Source organism: Chiloscyllium punctatum, chromosome 5, assembly GCF_047496795.1.
Source record: "Chiloscyllium punctatum isolate Juve2018m chromosome 5, sChiPun1.3, whole genome shotgun sequence".
Classification (NCBI taxonomy): Eukaryota; Metazoa; Chordata; class Chondrichthyes; order Orectolobiformes; family Hemiscylliidae; genus Chiloscyllium; species Chiloscyllium punctatum.
The window spans coordinates 65,952,246-65,974,075 of record NC_092743.1 but is presented as its reverse complement, the minus strand read 5'-3'; the positions used below and the strand labels follow the sequence as shown (position 1 = coordinate 65,974,075).

Here is a 21,830-nt window from a genome sequence, read left to right as displayed (position 1 = left end):
TTCAGCTTGAAAGCCATCTGGGCCAGGCGCCTTACCGCTCTGAAGTTGTCTGATTGCGTCAAGTATTTCTTGGATTGTTAGGGGAACATTCAAGACCAATACCTGTTCCGGAGTTAGGTCCGGAAAGGTCAGGTTTTTAAAAAATGACTGCATCCTTCTAGTTTTGTCCTTGCAATCCTGCGATTTATGTAAATCAGAATAACATTTTCTAAAGCTTGCGTTAATCTTTTTATCATCATGAGTCAGAATACCTGTACTTTCCTTGATAGACGTGATAGTTTGAGAGACCTTTTTTTTTCTTTGCGAGAAATGCTAAGTATCTACCAGGTTTATCGCCAAATTCATATAACCGTGTTTTGCAAATTATATTTTTCCCTCTTGGCCATTTGGATAAGCGTGGTGTTTAGAGCTGTCCTAAGGGTCGTAATCCTTTGTAATTTGATGATAGAAGGTCTGTCAGCGTATGCTGTTTCAGCCACTTTTAAGCGAGCTTCAAGCAGTTGTTCTCCCTTTAATTTTTCTGTGTCGCTGAGTAGGAGATGTATGTAAGCTTTGATGGTCTCCCATATCATTGGGTTGCTATCCATACCTGAATTAATTTCTAAAAAACTTTTTTAAATTCTTGAGAGAAGTACTTTACAAATTTACTGCCTTTCATCAGGAAGGGGTCCATACGCCAATGCCAGCGGGGATGTCTCATTGTTCCTCACCTTGATTTCCATATATACAGCAGTGTGATCAGAAATTGCTATACTGCCTATTTACAGGATGATATGGAATTTAAAAAAATCGAGGGGGCAAAAAACATATCAATTCTGGTATGACATTTCTGTGGATTGGAATAAAAAGACAAAATCTCTGCCCTGTGGGTGAAGGCATCTCCATACATCTACTAATCCTAATTCTTTGTTCAAATCCACCAATTGTCTAGATCTGGGAGATACTCCTGCAGTGCTCTTGGGAATCCTATCTATTTCCGGATCCATAATACAATTAAAATCTCCCCCTATAATTGTATGACGAGCACCGAGAACCATCAATTTTGAGAAGGCTTCCATTATAAATTTAAAAGGATGTGCCAGTGGGCATTACAAATTTAAGATCCCATATTCCTCTCCATTTATAAGGGCTTTAATCAGAATATATCGTTCACATTCGCCTTTTATCTGATTTAGGATTTTGAAAGGGAAATTCTTCTGAATAAGAATAACAATGCTCCTACGTTTTGAGCTGAAGGAAGAAAAGAAGACCTGATCAAATCCACCCTTTCGTAATTTCAAGTGTTCTTTATCCAATAAGTGTGTCTCCTGTAGGAGAGCTATATCAACCCTTTCTTTCTTGAGGTTTGATAATACTTTTTTCCTTTTGACTGGCGAATTACTCCCCTTGACATTCCAGGTGCACCATTTAACCGACTGATTAACCATAATCGTGCGGGCAAGTCCGAGACTCCTTGGGAGGGGAAACCCTATCCAGAACATCCTGAGCATAGAGCATATAAAATTCACAAAAATAAAGGCTCTTTAATACAGTCACATCAATATAATAAAAAAAACTATTTCTAAATAAAAACAACGTATTTAAATGGAGATTTTCCTCCTTGTTCCCAGGGGGCATCACTTCTTTTCCAAATGTCCATCATATCCTCTCCCAACCAGTGCCCCACCCTTGACCCAGGCGCCCCACGATAGGATTAAGAAAATTCAAATATACTACAGAGGTAGAGTTAACAGTGAGCACCCCCCCCCCCCAACCCACCCACCCACCCACACCAACACCTGGATATATTTGGTAATGTTAATATAAAATTACAGCCTCAACAAGTAATAATTAAATAATTAAAGAAAGGGATTTATATAAAAAAAGGGTGGGGTGTAAACCGGAGTTGGGGGAGAGCAAAACAACATCAATTAACTCTTACAATTTATCTAAGGGAGTCCAAAAATTCCTTGGCCTTTTCCGGTGATCCGAAGTTATACACAAACCCTTCATGGTTAAAGCGTAGCGTTGCTGGGTAGTGCAAGGAGTACTGAATATTTAGATTAGATTAGATTAGATTAGATTCCTTACAGTGTGGAAACAGGCCCTTCGACCCAACAAGTCCACACCGACCCTCTGAAGGGCAACCCACCCAGACGCATTCCCCTACATTTACCCCTTCACTTAACACTACGGGCAATTTAGCACGGCCAATTCACCTAACCTGCACATCTTTGGACGGTGGGAGGAAACCGGAGCACCCGGGGGAAACCCACGTAGACACAGGGAGAATGTGCAAACTCCACACAGACAGTTGCCTGAGGCAGGAATTGAACCCGGGTCTCTGGTGCTGTGAGGCAGCAGTGCTAACCACTGTCCCAACGTGCCACCCCCTTAAATCCTTAAACACTTCTTCGCTTCGTCAAACGCCTTCTTCTTTCGGACCAGAGCTGTGGAAAGGTCCTGGAATAACATGGGCGGCATGGTGGCACAGTGGTTAGCACTGCTCCCTCACAGCGCCAGAGACCCGGGTTCAATTCCCACCTCATGCGATTGACTGTGTGGAGTTTGCACGTTCTCCCCGTGTCTGCGTGGGTTTACTCCGGGTGCTCCGGTTTCCTCCCACAGTCCAAAGATGTGCAGGTCAGGTGAATTGGCCATGCTAAATTGCCCGTAGTGTTAGGTAAGGGGTAGATGTAGGGGTATGGGTGGGTTGCGCTTCGGCGGGGCAGTGTGGACTTGTTGGGCCGAAGGGCCTGTTTCCACACTGTAAGTAATCTAAACAAAAACATAATCGTGGATCCTTTATAAATCATGGCTTGGGGATCTTTCCCAAGATTTCTGGAAGCTTCTAAGAGCATCTGCCTCTCCTTATAGCTCTGCAGCCAGAACTGGACTGGGTGGGGGCACTGGTTCGAGCCGGGCCCGCATATTGCAACCCGGTAGGCCCATTTCCACCCTCACCTGGCCTGATCCAGCCTCCAGATTTAAAAGCTGTGGAAGCCACTGTTTAAGAAACGCTGTAATCTGGCCTTCCTCTTCCTGTTCGGGAAGGCCCAGGAAACAAATATTTTTTCGACAACCTCGATTCTGCTATAGTCTCGGAGGTCGCGGCCTTTAGCTCCACCCCTCCGACTCGGCGCTCGATTTCCTTGATGTCTCGGTCGTGCTTTTGTAGCGCAGCTGAGAGTGAATCCCATCGGCTCCGGGACTCTTCGATGAAGGCGTTGATCTTCGCACCGAGTTTAAAGATTATTTCCACGAGGCTCGCCACTGTAGGTAAGTCCCCCCGGGACAGCTGCAGACACCTCAGCTGCAGCTGGAAAGGGTGGGGGAGGGGTTCCTGCCTGCTGAGAACTGCGGGCTCCCTTCCCTTTAGTAATTTTTACAGGAGATTAGATTGTTTTAATTAAGTACTGAGCAACTAATTACATTAAGTAAAAACTATTCCAAATGTTTTGGTGAGTGTGGTGGAGGCGGGTGGCCCACTTTGCCCAAGTTTTGGGAGGAGCACTATAGACTCAGACTTGCTGGGTTGCTGCCATCTTGGGTCCCCTCTTGTACACACTTAACAAATTCCTCTCTGTCTAAACCCTTAACACTGTGAAATTCCCAATCTATGGTTGGAAAGTTTGAATCCCCTACCATAACCACACTATTATTCTTACAGATAACTAAAATCTCCAAACAAATGTGTTTCTCAATTTCCCGCTATTAGGGAGTCTAAAAAAAATCCCAATAAGGTGATCGTCCCTTTTTTATTTCTCAGTTCTGCCCAAATAACATCCCTGGATGTATTCCCAGGAATATCCTCCCCAAGTACAGCAGTAATGCTATTCTGGATTAGTGGTGCTGGAAGAGCACAGTAGTTCAGGCAGCATCCAAGGAGCAGCGAAGTAGACGTTTCGGGCAAAAGCCCTTCATCAGGAATAAAGGCAGTGAGCCTGAAGTGTGGAGAGATAAGCTAGAGGAGGGTGGGGGTGGGGAGAAAGTAGCATAGAGTACAATAGGTGAGTGGTGGAGGGGATGAAGGTGATAGGTCAGGGAGGAGAGGGTGGAGTGGATAGGTGGAAAAGGAGATAGGCAGGTAGGACAAGTCATGGAGACAATGCTGAGCTGGAAGTTTGGAACTAGGGTGAGGTGGGGGAAGGGGAAATGAGGAAACTGTTGAAGTCCACATTGATGTCCTGGGGTTGAAGTGTTCCGAGGCAGAAGATGAGGCGTTCTTCCTCCAGGTGTCTGGTGGTGAGGGAGCGGAGGTGAAGGAGGCCCAGGACCTCCATGTCCTCGGCAGAGTGGGAGGGGGAGTTGAAATGTTGGGCCACGGGGCGGTGTGGTTGATTGGTGCGGGTGTCCTGGAGATGTTCCCTAAAGCGCTCTGCTAGGAGGCGCCCAGTCTCCCCAATGTAAAGGAGACCGCATCGGGAGCAACGGATACAATAAATGATATTAGTGAATGTGCAGGTAAAACGTTGATGGATGTGGAAGGCTCCTTTAGTGCCTTGGATAGAGGTGAGGGAGGAGGTGTGAGCGCAGGTTTTACAGTTCCTGCAGTGACATGGGAAGGTGCCAGGATGGGAGGGTGGGTTGTAGGGGGGCATGGGCCTGACCAGATAGTCACGGAGGGAACGGTCTTTGCGGAAGGCGGAAAGGGGTGGGGAGGGAAATATATCCCTGGTGGTGGGGTCTTTTTGAAGGTGGCGGAAATGTCGGCAGATGATTTGGTTTATGCGAAGGTTGGTAGGGTGGAAGGTGAGCACCAGGGGCGTTCTGTCCTTGTTACGGTTGGAGGGGTGGGGTCTGAGGGCGGAGGTGTGGGATGTGGACGAGATGCATTGGAGGGCATCTTTAACCACATGGGAAAGGAAATTGTGGCCTCTAAAGAAGGAGGCCATCTGGTGTGTTCTGTGATGGAACTGGTCCTCCTGGGAGCAGATACGGAGGAATTGGGAATACGGGATGGCATTTTTGCAAGAGGTAGGGTGGGAAGAGGTGTAATCCAGGTAGCTGTGTGAGTCAGTGGGTTTGTAAAAAAATGTCAGTGTCAAGTCGGTCGTCATTAATGGAGATGGAGAGGTCCAGGAAGGGGAGGGAGGTGTCAGAGATGGTCCAGGTAAATTTAAGGGCAGGGTGGAATGTGTTGGTGAAGTTGATGAATTGCTCAACCTCCTCGCGGGAGCACGAGGTGGCGCCAATGCAGTCATCAATGTAGCGGAGGAAGAGGTGGGGAGTGGTGCCGGTGTAATTACGGAAGATCAACTGTTCTACGTAGCCAACAAAGAGACAGGCATAGCTGGGGCCCATATGTGTGCCCATGGCTACCCCTTTGGTCTGGAGGAAGTGGGAGGATTCAAAGGAGAAAGTGTTAAGGGTGAGGACCAGTTCGGCCAAACGAATGAGAGTGTCGGTGGAAGGGTAGTGTTGGGGACGTCGGGAGAGGAAAAAACTGAGGGCTTGGAGGCCCTGGTCATGGCGGATGGAGGTGTAGAAGGATTGGATATCCATGGTGAAGGTGAGGCGTTGGGGGCCGGGAAACGGAAGTCTTGGAGGAGGTAAGGGCGTGGGTGGTGTTTCGAACGTATGTGGGGAGTTCCTGGACTAGGCGGGATAGGACAGTGTTGAGGTAGATATAGATGAGTTCAGTGGGGCAGGAGCATGCTGAGACAATGAGTCGGCCAGGATGGTCAGGCTTGTGGATCTTGGGAAGGAGGTAGAACCGGGCAGTGCGGGGTTCCCAGACTATGAGGTTGGAAGCTGTGGGTGGGAGATCTCCTGAGGTGATGAGGTTCTGTATGGTCTGGGAGATGATGGGGGGGGGGTGGGGTCATGGTTGAGGGGGCAGTAGAAAGAGGGGTCTTTGAGTTGGCATTTGGCTTCAGCAGTGTAGAAGTCAGTGCACCAGACTACCACTGTGCCCCCTTTATCCGCTGGCTTGATGGTGAGGTTGGGATTGGAGCAGAGGGATTGGAGGGCTGCGCGTTGTGAGGGTGAGAGATTGGAGTGGGGAAGGGGGTAGACAGGTTGAGGCGGTTAATGTCCCAGCGGCATTTGGAAATGAAGAGGTCGAGGGCAGGTAATAGGCCAGCGTGGGGTTTCCAGGTGGATGCAGTGTGTTGGAGGTGGGCGAAGGGGTCCTCAGAAGGTGGGCAGGAATCCTGATTGTGAAAGTAAGCTCGGAGGCGGAGGCGACGGAATGCCACTTGCCCTCCTCTCTTGCTGCCCCCCCCCCCCCCCCCCCCCCCTTTATGTCCTTCCTATGCCATTTGTATCCTAGAACATTAATCTGCCAGTCTTGTCCATCCCTGAGCTGTTTCTGTAATTGCTTTGATGTCCCAGTCTCATGTTCCTAACCGTGTCCTGAATTCATCTGCCTTCCCTATTTGGCCTCTTGTATTGAAGACTTGTTTCTTTGAAAATCCTGTTTCATGTAATTGTCATCATACTCTATTATTTGTGTTAGAAATGCCATGCTTTTTGAAAGGGAAATGGAAACATAGAAATTAAGTAATGGAAGTAAAATTTAAAAAGGTAGTTCACTGACCTTGAACTGTTTTTGCTAATGTCACCATCTCAGGGACCCATTGCTGCACAGTCAGTGTAATCTCTTAGAATAATTTTCACAATTTGCAGGGGATTGGTGCAGGGGTACTGGATTGGATTGGGTATGGTTATGAAACATTTTCAAGTAGCTTTTGCTTGTAAGCTGCTTTCTCTATACGCATGGCTGAAGAGTGACATTGGCAAAGTCTTGCAGTGGATGAATACCTGCCAGTTGTGTCAGCTTTCATGCTAGAGTGGAAGGCATAAAAAGAAGGAAATGAAATTGGGAAAAATAAGTTATAGCTTAAATACGCACTTTATTTAAAACACAAAAGTCACTCAGCCATCTATAACAATTTTCTTTTCTGTCTAGGACAATATGATGGTAAATCCAAGCCAATGCCAGAATACCATGCACAAATCACTGGATTTGATGAAAGGGTATGAATTCTTTTAACTTTTTAATCAACTGCATGCAAATTTTGATCAAATTAGCTATTTCTTTGGTGAGGAGTTTGTAATACTTACAGGAGTATTGCTAAGCAAAAAAAGTGATACTACCGTAGTGATGAATATTAAAATAGTGGAAACTGTTACAAGCAGTAAACTGTTGCAGCTAGAACTCAAGCTAAAATATCTGGAAATATTGAACAGTCAGGCAGCATTTACAGAGACAGCCCTTCTGAATTATTAGTTTAAATGGAGAGTAGTTTTTGTTACAATGGCTAACAGCTTCATTAACCAGGCCCAATAAAGAGAAGGTAAGTGCAAATCAATGCTTTGGCAATGCAAAATCTGCTTTCTCATTTCAGTGTGTTATTCTATGACTTGTGAAAAAGTTGTATTCATCTCCTTGCTTGTTCATAACATTTTCTGAAAAGTTGCTTTATTTTTACACATAGAAGTATCACCACAGTCCTGAAAGGAAGCCGTACCTTGCTTTGTACATCGCTACATACTGTGTCATGAAGTACAATCTACCTTTCAGTATTGTTATTTTATCTGACCGTTTTATGTAAATGTGTGCCTTGTATAAAAGAAATATAAGATTGTTGTGCACGTTGGTACCAATGACATAGGTAGAGAAAGGGTTCAGGTTCTGCAGAGAGAATATAGGAAAAAGGCAGGAGATTGAAAAGTAGGTACTCGAGGATAGTAATAAGGAACTATTTCCTCAATCATGTGCAAGTGAAAGTAGGAATAGAGTATAGAGCAGATGAAAGTTTGACTGAGGAGCTGGTGCAGTGTGCAAGGATTCATGTTTTTGGACCAGTGGGATCTCTTCACCGTTAGAAATGACCTGTATAAGAGGGATAGATTCCGTCCCGGTGGAGTTGGGAGGTGGTTATGGAAAACATTATGGCCGTACTTACGGAGGATATTCCTGTCCAGTCAAGTTATAGGGTGACTTAAAAATAAGAGGATGATCATCATGTTGGGATTGTATTCTAGGCCTCCCAATAGTCAGTGGGGAAATTGGAGCAAATATGTAAGGAAATCTCAAACATCTGTAAGAAAAAGAAAATAGGGTTATAACAGTAGGAAATTTGTTAAATATGTTGGAGGGTTGTTTTTTGGCCTGGAGGCCTGTGACAAGTGGTGTGCCCCAATGATCAGTGCTGGGTCCACTGCTTTGTGTAATTTATATAAATGATTTGGATGTGAATGTAGGAGGTATGGTTGGTAAGTTTGCAGATGACAGCAAAATAGGTGCCACCAAAATTACAGTGAAGAAGATTATCTCAGAGTACAACGGGACTTTGATCAGATGAGCCAATAGACTGAGGAATGGCAGATGGAGTTTAATTTAGATAAATGTGAGGTGTTGCATTTTGGTAAGGCAAATCAGGGAAGGACTTAGCCAGTTAATGTTAAGGCCCTGGGGAGTGTTGCTGAACAAAGGGTTGCAAGTGTATAGTTTCTTGAAAGTGGAATCACAGGAAGACACGGTGGTGAAGAAGACATGCTTGTCTTCATTGGTCAAAACATTGAGTATAAGAGTTAGGTTGTCATGTTGCAGCAGTACAGGACATTGGTGAGGCCAGTTCTCAAATATTTCATACAATTCTGGTCACCCTTCTATAGGAAGGATGTTATTAAACTTGAGAGGGTGCAGAAAAGATTTACAAGGATGTTGCCTGAGACTGGCAGGTTTGAGCTATAGGGAGAGGTTGAATAGGCTGAGGTTTATTTCCCTGGAGTGTTGGAGACTGATGGGTGACCTCATAGAGGTTTTTACAAAATCATAAGGGGCATGGATAGGGTGAATAGCCAAGATATTTTTCAGAGGGTGGGGGAGTCCTCGAGGATGTAAGTTTAAGGTGAGAGGGAAAAGATTTAAAAAGGACCCAAGGAACAACTTTTTCACACAGAAAGTGATGCGCATATGGGACGAACTGTCAGCGGTAGTAGTGGAGACGGGTACAATTACAACATTTAAAAGGCGTCTGGATGGGTATATGAATAGGAAGGGTTTAGAGGGATCTGGGGCAAATGCTGGCAAATGGGACTATGTCAGGTAGGGATGTCTGGTCACGTAGTTGCGTTCTACCAAAGGGTCTGCTTCTGTGCTGTCTGACTGTGACTCTAAAACTGAGTGCATAAGTGAAGGCTGCATTTATGGCCAAGCACCACTAGGTGGTGCAGCATGCGTTTACGTACAGAATTAAAGTGCAGGGCTATGTCACTGTAAACAAACTGAATGGCAGCAATCAGAACAGTATCTGGGTGGGGCCCAGGCCTCTCCATATTTAACTGTCATTAAGTTCACAATTTATAACAATTCTCATAGAATCCAGAGTAAAGGTTGAAACAAGGGTAAATTCTCGAATAGTTACATTTGTGAAAATTAAATTTAGCCTGCGAATATGAAATGGGGTGAGCAGGTAGCAGGAGAAAGTGAGAATTGCAGATGCTGGAGATCAGAATCAAAATATGTGGTGCTGGAAAAGCACAGCGGATCAGACAGCATCTGAGGAACAGGAGAGTTGACATTTCGAGCATAAGATGTTCATCAGGTAGCAGACAGGAGGGCTATGAGCTGAGTGCTGGAGCGTAATGGTGAGGTAAGCTCAAGATCAGATGATGAGGCAGTGAGTCAGGCACTAGAGTGGGGCAGTGAGCTGAGTACTGGAGCAGGGCAGTGAGCTGAGTACTGGAGCGGAGCAGTGAGGCAGTGAGCTGACCACTGGAATTGGGCAGTGAGCTGAGTACTGGAGCGGGGCAGTGAGCTGACCACTGGAATTGGACAGTGAGCTGAGTACTGGAGCGGGGCAGTGAGCTGAGTACTGGAGTGAGGCAGTGAGCTGACCACTGGAATTGGACAGTGAGCTGAGTACTGGAGCGGGGCAGTGAGCTGAGTACTGGAGTGAGGCAGTGAGCTGACCACTGGAATTGGACAGTGAGCTGAGTACTGGAGCGGGGCAGTGAGCTGAGTACTGGAGTGAGGCAGTGAGCTGACCACTGGAATTGGGCAGTGAGCTGAGTACTGGAGCGGGGCAGTGAGGCAGTGAGCTGAGTACTGGAGCGGGGCAGTGAGGCAGTGAGCTGACCACTGGAATTGTGCAGTGAGCTGAGTACTGGAACGGGGCAGTGAGGCAGTGAGCTGACCACTGGAATTGTGCAGTGAGCTGAGTACTGGAGCGGGGCAGTGAGGCAGTGAGCTGACCACTGGAATTGGGCAGTGAGCTGAGTACTGGAGCGGGGCAGTGAGGCAGTGAGCTGACCACTGGAATTGGGCAGTGAGCTGAGTACTGGAGCGGGGCAGTGAGCCCGGCACTGGAGTGGGGCAGTGAGCTGAGTACTGGAGCAGGGCAGTGAGCCCGGCACTGGAGTGGGGCAGTGAGCTGAACACTGGAGTAGGGTAGTGGGGCAGTGAGCCCGGCACTAGAGTGGGGAAGTGAGCAGAGCACTACAGAAGGATAGTGTGGCAGAGAGCTGAGCACTGGAATAGAAAAGAATTTCGTAGAATCCCTATAGTGTGGAAACAGGCCATTTGACCTAACAAGTCCACACTGACCATCTGAAGAGTAACCCACCCAGACCCATTCCCTACCCTATTACTCTACATTTTCCCCTAACTTATGCACCTAACCTACACATCCCTGAACACAATGGGCAATTTAGTATAGCCAATTCACCGAGTCTGCACATCATTGGACTGTGGGAGGAAACTGGAGCACCTGGAGGAAACCCACACAGACATGGGCAGTCACCCGAGGCTCGAGTCAAAGCTTGGACCCTGGTGCTGTGAGGCAGCAGTGCTAACCACTGAGCTACTGTGCCACCCTGGAGTGGGGTAGTGAGCCAAGTAAAGAACCTGGAGCAGGGCAGTGAGACAGAGGTGAGTACTGGAGCAAGGTAGTGAGCTGTAAGGTGAGCTCAAAGTAGGGCAGTCAGTGGTGCGACAAATGCAGTGATGATGTCAGCAGCAGTGTGAATGTACCTACAGTACTTCCTGTTCACACACATAAGTGACATCAGCTCTCTCATTTCCTAGACCATTGTGGTGGCAGAAGATACCCCAGGAATGAACTAATATGACTTTTTTTTTATGTGACTTCCTGTTTGCAGTCTTTCAATGGTACTGAGCCAAAAAAGGTGTTGAGGATTGTTTTTTAATTGGAAACATTAAACACAATTCTTTACTATCAAAATTGTAATAGTAGGATCAACAATTTAGAGATGATCTCTTTGTTGAGAAAATTTCATTTAAAATTTGCATGAACAATTAAAGATTATTCTGAGGTTATAATTAATATGTAAAATGTTTGGTGTCAGTGGTAGGTTTGATAGTGTTCCAGATTCAGTAACACATTCTATTTTGCAAGTTCATTTTCACAACAGTGATAATAATGCATTTTTAATTTCTGATTATGGTTTTACAGATAAAAGTTATGAGCTCTATAAGGAAACCAAAGCGCTTGATAATTCGTGGGAATGATGAAAAAGAATATCCTTTCCTTGTGAAGGGTGGTGAAGATTTACGACAAGACCAGCGAATTGAACAACTCTTTGACATCATGAACATTATCCTTTCTCGGGATGCTGCTTGCAGTCAAAGAAACTTGCAGTTGAAGACATATCAAGTCATACCTATGACATCTAGGTATGGCAATTAAATGGAAAAAAAGGTTATTAAAAATTGACAATCGTTCTAACAATACCACATATTAACTGAAATTAAACATTTAGTAAACTGACCCCAAACAGGGACATCAGATAAGTCAAGATGGTGTTTTCCTGCAGTACAGCCTTGAAACTTGTATGTACCTGCTGTCTCTGAAATCACCTCAGATAAGCCAGTTTTCAACTCTGACTTAAATTTATAGAGACCCTTATGAGGGAGGTTGGACTCCTTCTTCTAGAGCAGTGGTTTCAATCTTACTTGAATGTAATAATTGATGCTTGTTTTTACTTAAATATTCCCTTCTCTTCAAAAGCTGTACTTTTTAAGAAACAGACAAATAAAAATACTTAATTTGAGAAAACACCCTTGATCTATTTGCGTGAAATGTACATTTTAATATTGACTCAATTGTAGACACAGTATTATATAGATTCAATACTATGTAGATACTAAAATCTTCAAATAATTTTGACATTTAAATAACATTTTCACTTCAATAGGAGAGCTTAACGTCTAAATGTTCAAAGAGTTGTTTGGCATTTTACTTGTTTACATTTTTTTACGAAAGTCCACCATCGTCAGTTCTCCTGAGTTAAGGCAACCGGAGCACTCTTTAATAAACTGAGGTTCATGTTGGATGAAAGGTAGATCACGCTTGCTATGCCCCAGTTTGACCTCGTGATCCAAAGAACAGCAGTAAAAATACTCATTCAGCAAATTTCAGTTGCAGTACTGGGACTTAAACATGCAACACTTTGCATGGGAGCTGAGTATTCAACTGCTTGCATAATCATCATTTTCCTATAGGGAGAGATTTCCTTTATTTGCAAATCATAAATAGCAATATAAAAACCACATTTATGCTTTCATTACAGATGGTGAATGCTTTCCTTAATATAGTGATAGTTGATGACATACAGCAGAAAGTATTGTAAACAATATATATTTTGTTTGCTATTTCCTAAATTGTAATTTTGATTTTTTTCTCTTAAGACTTGGTTTGATAGAATGGCTAGACAACACCTGTGTAGTCAAGGATTTCCTTTTAAGCAACATGACTGAGGATGAGCACAAAAGGTAATGTTCGAAATGATTGAAAAGATGTAATATCAAATCAAATAATAATGACAGTTAAGATCTAACTCACTCTGTGGTTGGGCCCAGTGTGATTTAATGTGGTGAACAGTGAATAAAGGCTTTGAATCATCCAAGCAGTGAATTTTACTGCATAATTTTGATTTACACGTATTTTCTAGAATTTCTAACCCAAAATTTTTGACATAATTTTCTGTGGCAAGAAAATTAACTTGTCCTTCCCAGTTCCCTCTGAATTTTTTTGTGTGGGAAGTTGCTGAAAATGTGAGGTGAGAACAAGCTGGATTTGCACTTAACGGAGAAGCAATGGCACTCCCTGCTGACTTTGAAGAAAGCTGTCCACAAAGATCTAGTGATCTCTACTGTGTGGATTTTCAGTTTCTCAGCAGTTTGAATCTGGTAGAAAGTTGAAAGGATTTTAAGGCATCCAGCAGTAGTGATGTCAGAAGTAGGTTAAACAGTTGATAATATTGAAGTATTCGCACAATCAGCTAAGAAGATAAAGACTGATTATCTTTCATTGCCAGTTTAACTTTTCAGATAGCAAGCTAAATTATTACAATTAGGTTAAGATAGAAGTTAAAATGCCAGAGATAAACTTGAAACGTTGTTGTTTTTAATGCAATTAACAACATTCCACAAATATAAATTTAGCATTTTGGAGTCAGTGAATAGTAATTATGAACATAGTGTCCTGGCAAAAACACGGTATGTTATATTCAACAAATGCTACTTTTCAAGTGTTTTAGGCAAATTTAACTGTGAAAGTAGAAGTTTTCATAGTTCATTGTTGCTCAAGTATTTGCAGGATTTCCCAATAGTGCACCCTCTGGTGGGACGTGTAGAGTGGAAACCTAGGTAGGGTAGCGGAATTAAAGGGTCTTGTTATACAAAAACATCAATCACTAAGGGCTGCACTACAGCTTGGCAAAGTTATATAAAAAGAACATAACCATCATGCTTTATTTTGGAGAAATAGTAGGGAAAATATGGATGTTATTCTAACCATGCAAGTAAAAGCAAAATACTGCAGATTCTGGAATTTGAACTATAAACAGAAGATGCTTGAGAAACTCATCAGGTCTGATAGCATCAAGGGAGAGAGAAACAGAGTTTATGTTTGAGCTCAAACACTCTTTTTCAGAAAACAGCACTTGAGAACCTTTGTTTGACTCAATGTTTGCAGACAAAATCAGTAAAATTTCGACAAAGGCTTTCTATCATGACCAACTTATATTTATTTTTATTTCTAAACTGTACCAAGAAGACCATCACCTAAAGAACTGTTTAGTGAATGGCTACAAAGAATATCAGGATCAAAGAGTGATGTTACAACCCTATATGGACAAATGTACATGTGAGTAAAATGTGTCTTGAACAGAATCTAGTCTTTTCAGCATTTTGGGTGCTTCAGTTTTTTCAGTCTTATATGCTGACTCAAAAGATGATATAAGAATATTTATGCTCAAATATATGTGAAGGAACATTTCAGAGGCTAACAATTGAAACCATGTATCAAATAAGTAGGACCAAAATTGAAATAAACTCGATGATACAACTAATTTGTAATTGTAACCATCAGTTTATCTCCAAAGTTTCATTGAGTTAGATGAGGCAGTGGCATTGCAATAATGTAACTGGATTGGTAATGCAGATAATGTATTATTTTGGGTCATTGCATTTAAATTCCTCCATGGCAGATGATGAAATTATAACTGAATAAAAATTTGGAATTGAAACCTAATGGCAGCTGTGTCAATTGCAAAATCCATCTTGCTCACTAAAGAAATGGTGTCCTTGCCTGATCTGGCCTACAATTGACTCCAGACCCAAAATGTGGTTGACCATCCTCCTCATCTCAATCTTAAACTGGTACCCTTTTATTCTGAGACAATGCTGCCTGGTTGCAGACTCTCCCATAAGGGGAATCATCCTTTCAGCACTTACCCTGTCAAATCTCTTAAGAATCCTATATATATTTTAATGCGGTCACCTCTCATTCTTCTAAATTCCAATGAGTAGCATGGTAACCTGTTTAACTTTTGCCAAAAGTCAAACTCTCCATACCGAGGATCCATGTAGTGAACCTTTTCTGAATTGCTTCCAATGAATACTACCTTTCCTTAAATAAGAGGACCAAACTGCTCACAGTACTCCAGATCTGGTCTCACCAGCACCTTGTACATCTGTCATAATGGATGAGTAATAAATGCTGGCCCAGCCAGTGATGTCCATTTCCCACGAATGAATGTAAAAAAATACTACTGCAGAACAATTTTGCAGAACCACAGGGAAATCAAGGGGTGTGTAGTGGGACTAGTGTTAATCAGAAAAAGCCAGCACGAAGGTGAAAGACCCTCCTTGTGTGCTTTTACCACTCTATGATTCTAAAATGAGGGACTGCAGTTATTGGCAAAATATGTTAAATGGTTTGGAGGAAGAAGAAGAATATATTGTTGCCAAATTTGCAGAGGACACAAAAATAGCTCAAAAGCCAATTCGTTAGAGATCTAAGGAGTAAAAAATAGAGCAGGGAAGTCTTACTGCAATTATACAAGGTGCTGGTGAGACTAGCTGACTGAATCCAGATCTACCATAAGGCTGGTGGATGGAACCAACACCTCATTTTCCTTATTAAAAGTATAAAAATAAAACTCTCTTCTGGTTGAGTCTAACTGTTCAAATAAGAGCTTCAAAATGCAGAAATGTGCTTGGGTTTGATGAGCATGTCTTCAAATTTGATCAATCAGAATTATTAAGGGTTGACTAATAATTTGAATGTTTTTACTCTCAGGAAAGCCAGTCGAACTGAAACAGTCAAAGCTTTCAGACAGTGTGAGCGAGCTGTACCACCAGACTTATTAAGGTGAGAACAGACATTATTATGTTTCATGATAGTCATTAAACTGTACAACTAATCTAACTGTCTTCACCAATTCTCCATTATCTAAGCTTCCCTACAAAATTGATTATTTGCTGTTGTTTGATGGAGAATGCTTTCCTATCAGTCTCCTATTTTGGCAGTAGATGGATGTATATTACGGCTGCCTTGAAAGCTTTTAAAGTGAAACTGCATGGGAGATGTACCGGAGCCCTTATCCTCAGATTTACTATGTCTTCCTTGCATAACCATATGATGGTATGGTCAAGTCTGGTGGATATGGCACCATGCTTGTCTATTCTTTGGCAACGTTTGTTAAAACATTGGTCACAGGACTTTCTTTGCTGTTATCAATGTTACTTAAAACACAATTGAATGCTGATTGGAAGGTTTGAGATCAGAAAGTTAAGATTCTGTGAGCCAGATTTTTCTGTATGATTTCTTTTGGTTCGAAAGGTACGTGCAAGTTAAATTCAATACACTTTATGACAAATAAAACTTTTAAATAATTATAAATTTAGGCTCTTGAAGGAAGCGGGAACAGAAACAGTGGTTCCATTGGTTATAATATTCCAAAATCTCATGAATGCAGGAAAGATTCCAGAGGGTTGGAAGACTGCTAATATATTACCCAGATGCAAAAAGAGAGGGTGACAGAAAGTAGGAAATTTAACATCAAAGGGAAACTGTTAGAATCCATTATTGAAGAAGTAATAAAGGACATAGTCATAGAGATGTACAGCATGGAAACAGACCCTTCGGTCCAACCCGTCCATGCCAACCAGATATCCCAACCCAATCTAGTCCCACCTGCCAGCACCCGGCCCGTGTCCCTCCAAACCCTTCCTATTCATATACCCGTCCAAATGCCTTTTAAATGTTGTAAATGCATCAGCCTCCACCACATCCTCTGGCAGCTCATTCCATACACGTACCACCCTCTGTATGAAAAAGTTGCCCCTTAGGTCTCTTTTACATCTTTCCCCTCTCACCCTAAACCTATGCCCTCTAGTTCTGGACTCCCCAACCCCAGGGAAAAGACTTTGTCTGTTTATCCTATCCATGCCCCTCATGATTTTATAAATCTCTATAAGGTCACCCCTCAGCCTCCAACGCTCCAAGGAAAACAGCCCCAGCCTGCTCAGCCTCTCCCTATAGCTCAAATCCTCCAACCCTGTCAACATTCTTGTAACTCTTTTCTGAACCCTTTCAAGTTTCACAACATCTTTCCAATAGGAAGGAGACCAGAATTGCATGCAATATTCCAACAGTGGCCTAACCAATGTTCTGTATAGCAGCAACATAACCTCCCACCTCCTGTACTCAATACTCTGACCAATAAAGGAAAGCATACCAAACACCTCCTTCACTATCCTATCTACCTGTGACTCCACTTTCAAGGAGCTATCAACCTGCACTCCAAGGTCTCTTTGTTCAGCAACATTCCCAAGGACCTTACCATTAAGTGTATAAGTCCTGCTAAGATTTGCTTTCCCAAAATGCAGCACCTCTCATTTATCTGAATTAAACTCCATCTGCCATTTCTCAGCCCATTGGCCCATCTGATCAAGATCCTGTTGTAATCAAAGTCAGCATGATTTTATGAGGGGTAAATCATGTTTACTAATTTGTTAGAGTTCTTTGAAGATATGACAAACGATGTGGATAATTGGGGATCTTGCAGTATAACTTGACTTTCAAAAGGTATTTGATAAGGTCCCACACAAAGGTTAATACACAAGGTAAGGTTACAAGGGATAATTTGAGTTTGGATAGAGATTTGACTAACCAATAGAAGGCAGAGAGTCGGGATAAACAGTTTTTTTTCTGTTTGGCAAAACCTAACTAGTGTGGTGCCGCAGGATTCAGCCCTTGGGGTCCCAACAGTTTACAGTCTATATTAATGACTTAGATAATAGGGATTGAAGGTATTCCAGCCAAAAAAAAAAATTGCAGATGATACTAAAATAGGTGGGAAAATAGTTGCAATAAATAAAGAAGTAATTTACAAATGAATATGGATAGATTTGATGAATAGGCCAAATTTGACAGATGGAGTTTAACATGGAGGTCATGTTGTGGCTGTGCACGACATTGGTTAGGCCACTTTTGGAATAGTGTGTGCAGTTCTGGTCTCCTTCCTATTAGAAAGATGTTGTGAAACTTGAAAAGATTCAGAAAAGATTTAAAAGAATGTTGCCAGGGTCAGAGGATTTGAGCTATAGGAAGAGGCTGAATAGGCTGGGACTGTTTTCCCAGAGGCTGGGAGGTTTATAAAATCATGAAGGGCAGGACTTTTCCCTGGGGTGGGGGAGTCCAGAACTAGAGGGTATTGACTTAGGGTGAGAGGGGAAAAATTTAAAAGGACTTAAGGGGCAACTTTTTCACACAGAGGGTGGTGCGTCAATGGAATGAGTTGTCAGAGGAAGTGGTGGAGACTGGTTTAATTACAACATTTAAAAGGCATCGAGATGGGTATATGAATAGGAAGGGTTTATAAGAACATAAAGAATATATGGACTAGGAGCAGGAGTAGGTCATCTGGCCCTTCAAGCCTGCTCCGCCATTCAATAAGGTGATGACTGATCTTTTTGTGACCTCAGCTCCACTTATCCATGCTCTCACTGTCCCCTTAATTCCTTTATTGTTCAAAAAAAATCTATCTTAGCTTTAATGACATTTACTGAAGGAGCATCAATGACTTCACTGGGCAAGGAATTCCATAGATTTACAAGCCTTTAAGTGAAGAAATTTCTTCTCAATTCAGTCCTAAATCTGCTCCCCCTAATCTTGAGGCTATGTCCTGTTGTCCTAGTTTAAGGGGTAGATGTAGGGGTATGGGTGGGTTGCGCTTCGGCGGGGCGGTGTGGACTTGTTGGGCCAAAGGGCCTGTTTCCACACTGTAAGTAATCTAATCTAATCTAATCTAATTAGTGGAACTATGCCAATGGAAACATCCTCTTTACTTCTAACTTATCTGTTCACTTCATAATTTTATATGATCCTCTCTCATTCTTCTTAATATAATCCCAGTCTACTCAGTCTCTCCTCATAAACCAACCCCCTCAACTCTGGAAACAACCTAGTGAACCTCCTCTCCACCCCATCTAGTGCCAATATATCCTTTTGAGGAATATGGGCCAAGTGCTGGCAGGTGGGACTAGATTAGGTTCGGATATCTGGTCGGCATGGATGCGTTGGACCAAAGGGTCTGTTTCTGTGCTGTACATCTCTATGACTCTATGGATAAGTGTGAGTTTATCCATTTTGGTCCAAGAATAGAAAGGCAACATATTATCCAAACGTATAGAAATGTCAGAATGTTTTGGTGCCAAAGAATCTATGTCCTCATGCCTGAATCGCTGAGAACGACTATGCAGGTACAGCAGGTAATAAGAAAGGCAAATGGAAATTTGGCATTTATTGGTAAAGGAAAACAGCATAAAAATAGGGAAGCATTATTGCAATTGTACAAGGTACTAACAGAACTACACCTGGAGTACTGCGTACAATCTTAGTCCCTTACTGAGATGACTATTGACCAGAAAATGAACTGGACTAGCCATATAAATACAGTGACCACAAGAGCAGGTCAGAGGCTAGATATCCTGCAATGAGTAACTCACCTCCTGACTCCACCATCTAGAAGGCATTAGTCAGTAGTGTAATGAAATACTGCTTATTTGCCTGGATGAGTGCAGCCTCAAAACACTGAAGAAGCTTGACACCATCCAGCTCAAAGCAGCTTGTTTGATTGGCACAAAATCCACAAAGATCCACTCCCTCCACCATCACTGACCTTCAGTAGCAGCACAATCAACAAGATGCATTGCAAACATTCATCAAGGACAGCAGTTACATGGGAAAGCCACATTTGTACATTCCCCTTCATGTTGCATACCATCCTATATATTGCTGTTCCTTCAGTGTCAAAGGGTAAAGTCCTGGAGTTGACTCCCCAGTGGCATTGTGGGTCTACTTAAACAAAATGGACTGCAGCAATTCAGGAAGGCAGCTCACCATCACCTTCTCAAAGGATCGCAAATAAATGTTGGCCTTTCCAACAAAACCCACATTCCATGAGTAAATAAAGAAAACAATTAGTGTCTCAGCACATTCTGATTCTATATTTGGAATTCTCATCAATGTAAATGGCTTTATTTCAAATGGAATGGAGTATAAAAATAAGGAAGTTTTGTAAAACCATACAAGGCACTAGTCAGACCCCAGATGAAATACAGTGAATAGATTTAGGCACCTTATCTAAGGGAATTGGAGTAGAGATAGTCCAGAGAACGTTAACCAGGCTGCTACCACATATTGGGAATGACTGTTCTTAAGAAAAGTTCAGTTGATTGGGCGTGTACTTGTTGGAATTTAGAACAATGAGTTTGAAACATGCTTAGGGTACTTGACAAGGTAGCTGCAAGAGAGTCTAACACTAGAGGGCATAATCTCAGAATAAGGGTATGCTCATTTAAAACAGAGAAGAGGAGGAATTTTATCTATCAGAAGTTTGTGACTCTTTGAAATTCATTGCAACAGTCAGCTATTGAGGCTGGATCATGAGGCATATTCAAGGCTAAGAAAGATGGTTTTTTAAACTGTATTACAATCCAGGGTTATGGAGAAAAGGCAGAAAAGTGGCATTGAGGATTATGAGATCATTGAATAGTGTAGACTCAATGGGCTGAATAGCCTACTTCTATGCCTTATGGCCTGAAAGGGGCAACGTATAATTGTTGCACTTGTATTGTGGTTGTGTACACTCAGATATGTTCACATCACATCAAGCATTGTCAGTTTGTAGCAGTTTTGAATCAGAGTTAAAAGTCTAACCTAGAGATTGGAGCACATAACTAACTTGGTGAACTTGTCACAAAAAAGTGGTATAATTTCCCCGACCACTTTCCAATCAACTTCTCTTCCAGCTGTTAGACCAAGGGTTTATTTGCTCTACTTTTCTAGCTGAAACACTCCATGATTTGTCACCTTTAAAGCAGCCTTTGCCCAAATTTGGGCATGTTAAACTTCAGATCTCCAGTAAAACTTCAGCTGAAAAGACCGAGGAAACAGTGAGTTTTTCCCCCACTTTGAGGATACAATCAGAACAAAAGCACCCAATCTAAAAATAAAATCTCTCTGCACTAGGCACAGCCAGTTGCATAACACAGTGTTGTTTTCTGCTGCTTATCACATGGATCAACCTCGCAAACAAAACAAATAGAACTTCCTGTGCTTAAACTCTCACACTTTGGAACATTGAGGAAGTAGTGTACTGTCCAGTGTGACATCCTTGCAGTAAAGTGGTAAATCAAAGTGACATCTGCCTGCTTAGATAAGTGTAATATGATGTAAAAAGACTGGTTATCCTGACTAATGTTTATTCCCCAATCGATATTATTAAATCATCTCATTGTCAAAAAGTAAAGGCACATTTTATTGAAGTTTTTTGCTTTGCACTCATCAGGAAATGCGCAAGAATAACAATTTAAGGAAGAAAAGCATTCATACTTTTTGAAAAGAGACTGTTTATTTTTTGACAAGTGGACTCTGATTGATAGAGATATGATATTTAGAAAGCACCAGCTAATGATAATTGGCAGTTAACTAACAGCTTTGTTTACATTTTAAATTAAGCAAGTTGATTCTGATTGATCAAGACATTAACCTGAAAAATGAACAGAGGATAGTTATCACCTATTTTGTTGTGTTGAAACAGATGAAGTGCATATACAGGTTATTTCTGTTGGCAAAGAACAAGGCCTATGCATTAATCTAATTAACTGATCACTTTAGCTCATTTGCTGTTTGTGGGAAGTGACTTTGTGTTGACAACTTGAGGCTAGTTTGTACAATTACATGTTTAAAACTATTAACTTGTCTGTGAAGCAGTTTGATTATACTTAGGTAATATATTAGTGTCCTTTATTACATGCATGCACTGTATCACATGTACACAAGTTGGCTGCAATAATGCAGTTGGCTGCATTTGCCATCATGACAAATTCTATTTATCTACAGCCTTTAACATAGTAAAACATCCCAAGATGCCTCCCAGGAACATTATAAAACAAAACATTTGGGCCTGAGTTAAATAAGGAGAGAGTACGACAGATAACTAAAACTTCAGTCAAAGGGTATCATAAAGGAAGAAAGAAAGGAAAACAGGTTTTTGGGAGGAAATTTCAGGGCTTAAAGCTTTAG

General features: G+C 42.3%; 1 protein-coding gene across 4 annotated transcripts in view; it reads left to right on the top strand.

The window, feature by feature from the left end:
* prkdc (protein kinase, DNA-activated, catalytic subunit) overlaps positions 1 to 21,830 on the top strand; it is a 255,219-nt gene that overhangs the window by 217,267 nt on the left and 16,122 nt on the right. For 2 of the 4 annotated variants that reach the window (XM_072570496.1, XM_072570493.1), the window contains exons 78-82: positions 6,893 to 6,960; positions 11,406 to 11,626; positions 12,641 to 12,724; positions 14,010 to 14,099; positions 15,537 to 15,608. In XM_072570496.1, coding sequence (XP_072426597.1) covers positions 6,893 to 6,960; positions 11,406 to 11,626; positions 12,641 to 12,724; positions 14,010 to 14,099; positions 15,537 to 15,608 — 535 coding nt within the window. Of the gene's footprint in view, positions 1 to 6,892; positions 6,961 to 11,405; positions 11,627 to 12,640; positions 12,725 to 14,006; positions 14,100 to 15,536; positions 15,609 to 21,830 lie in introns of all 4 variants that reach the window. The other 2 variants (XM_072570494.1, XM_072570492.1) reach the window with 1 other exon arrangement.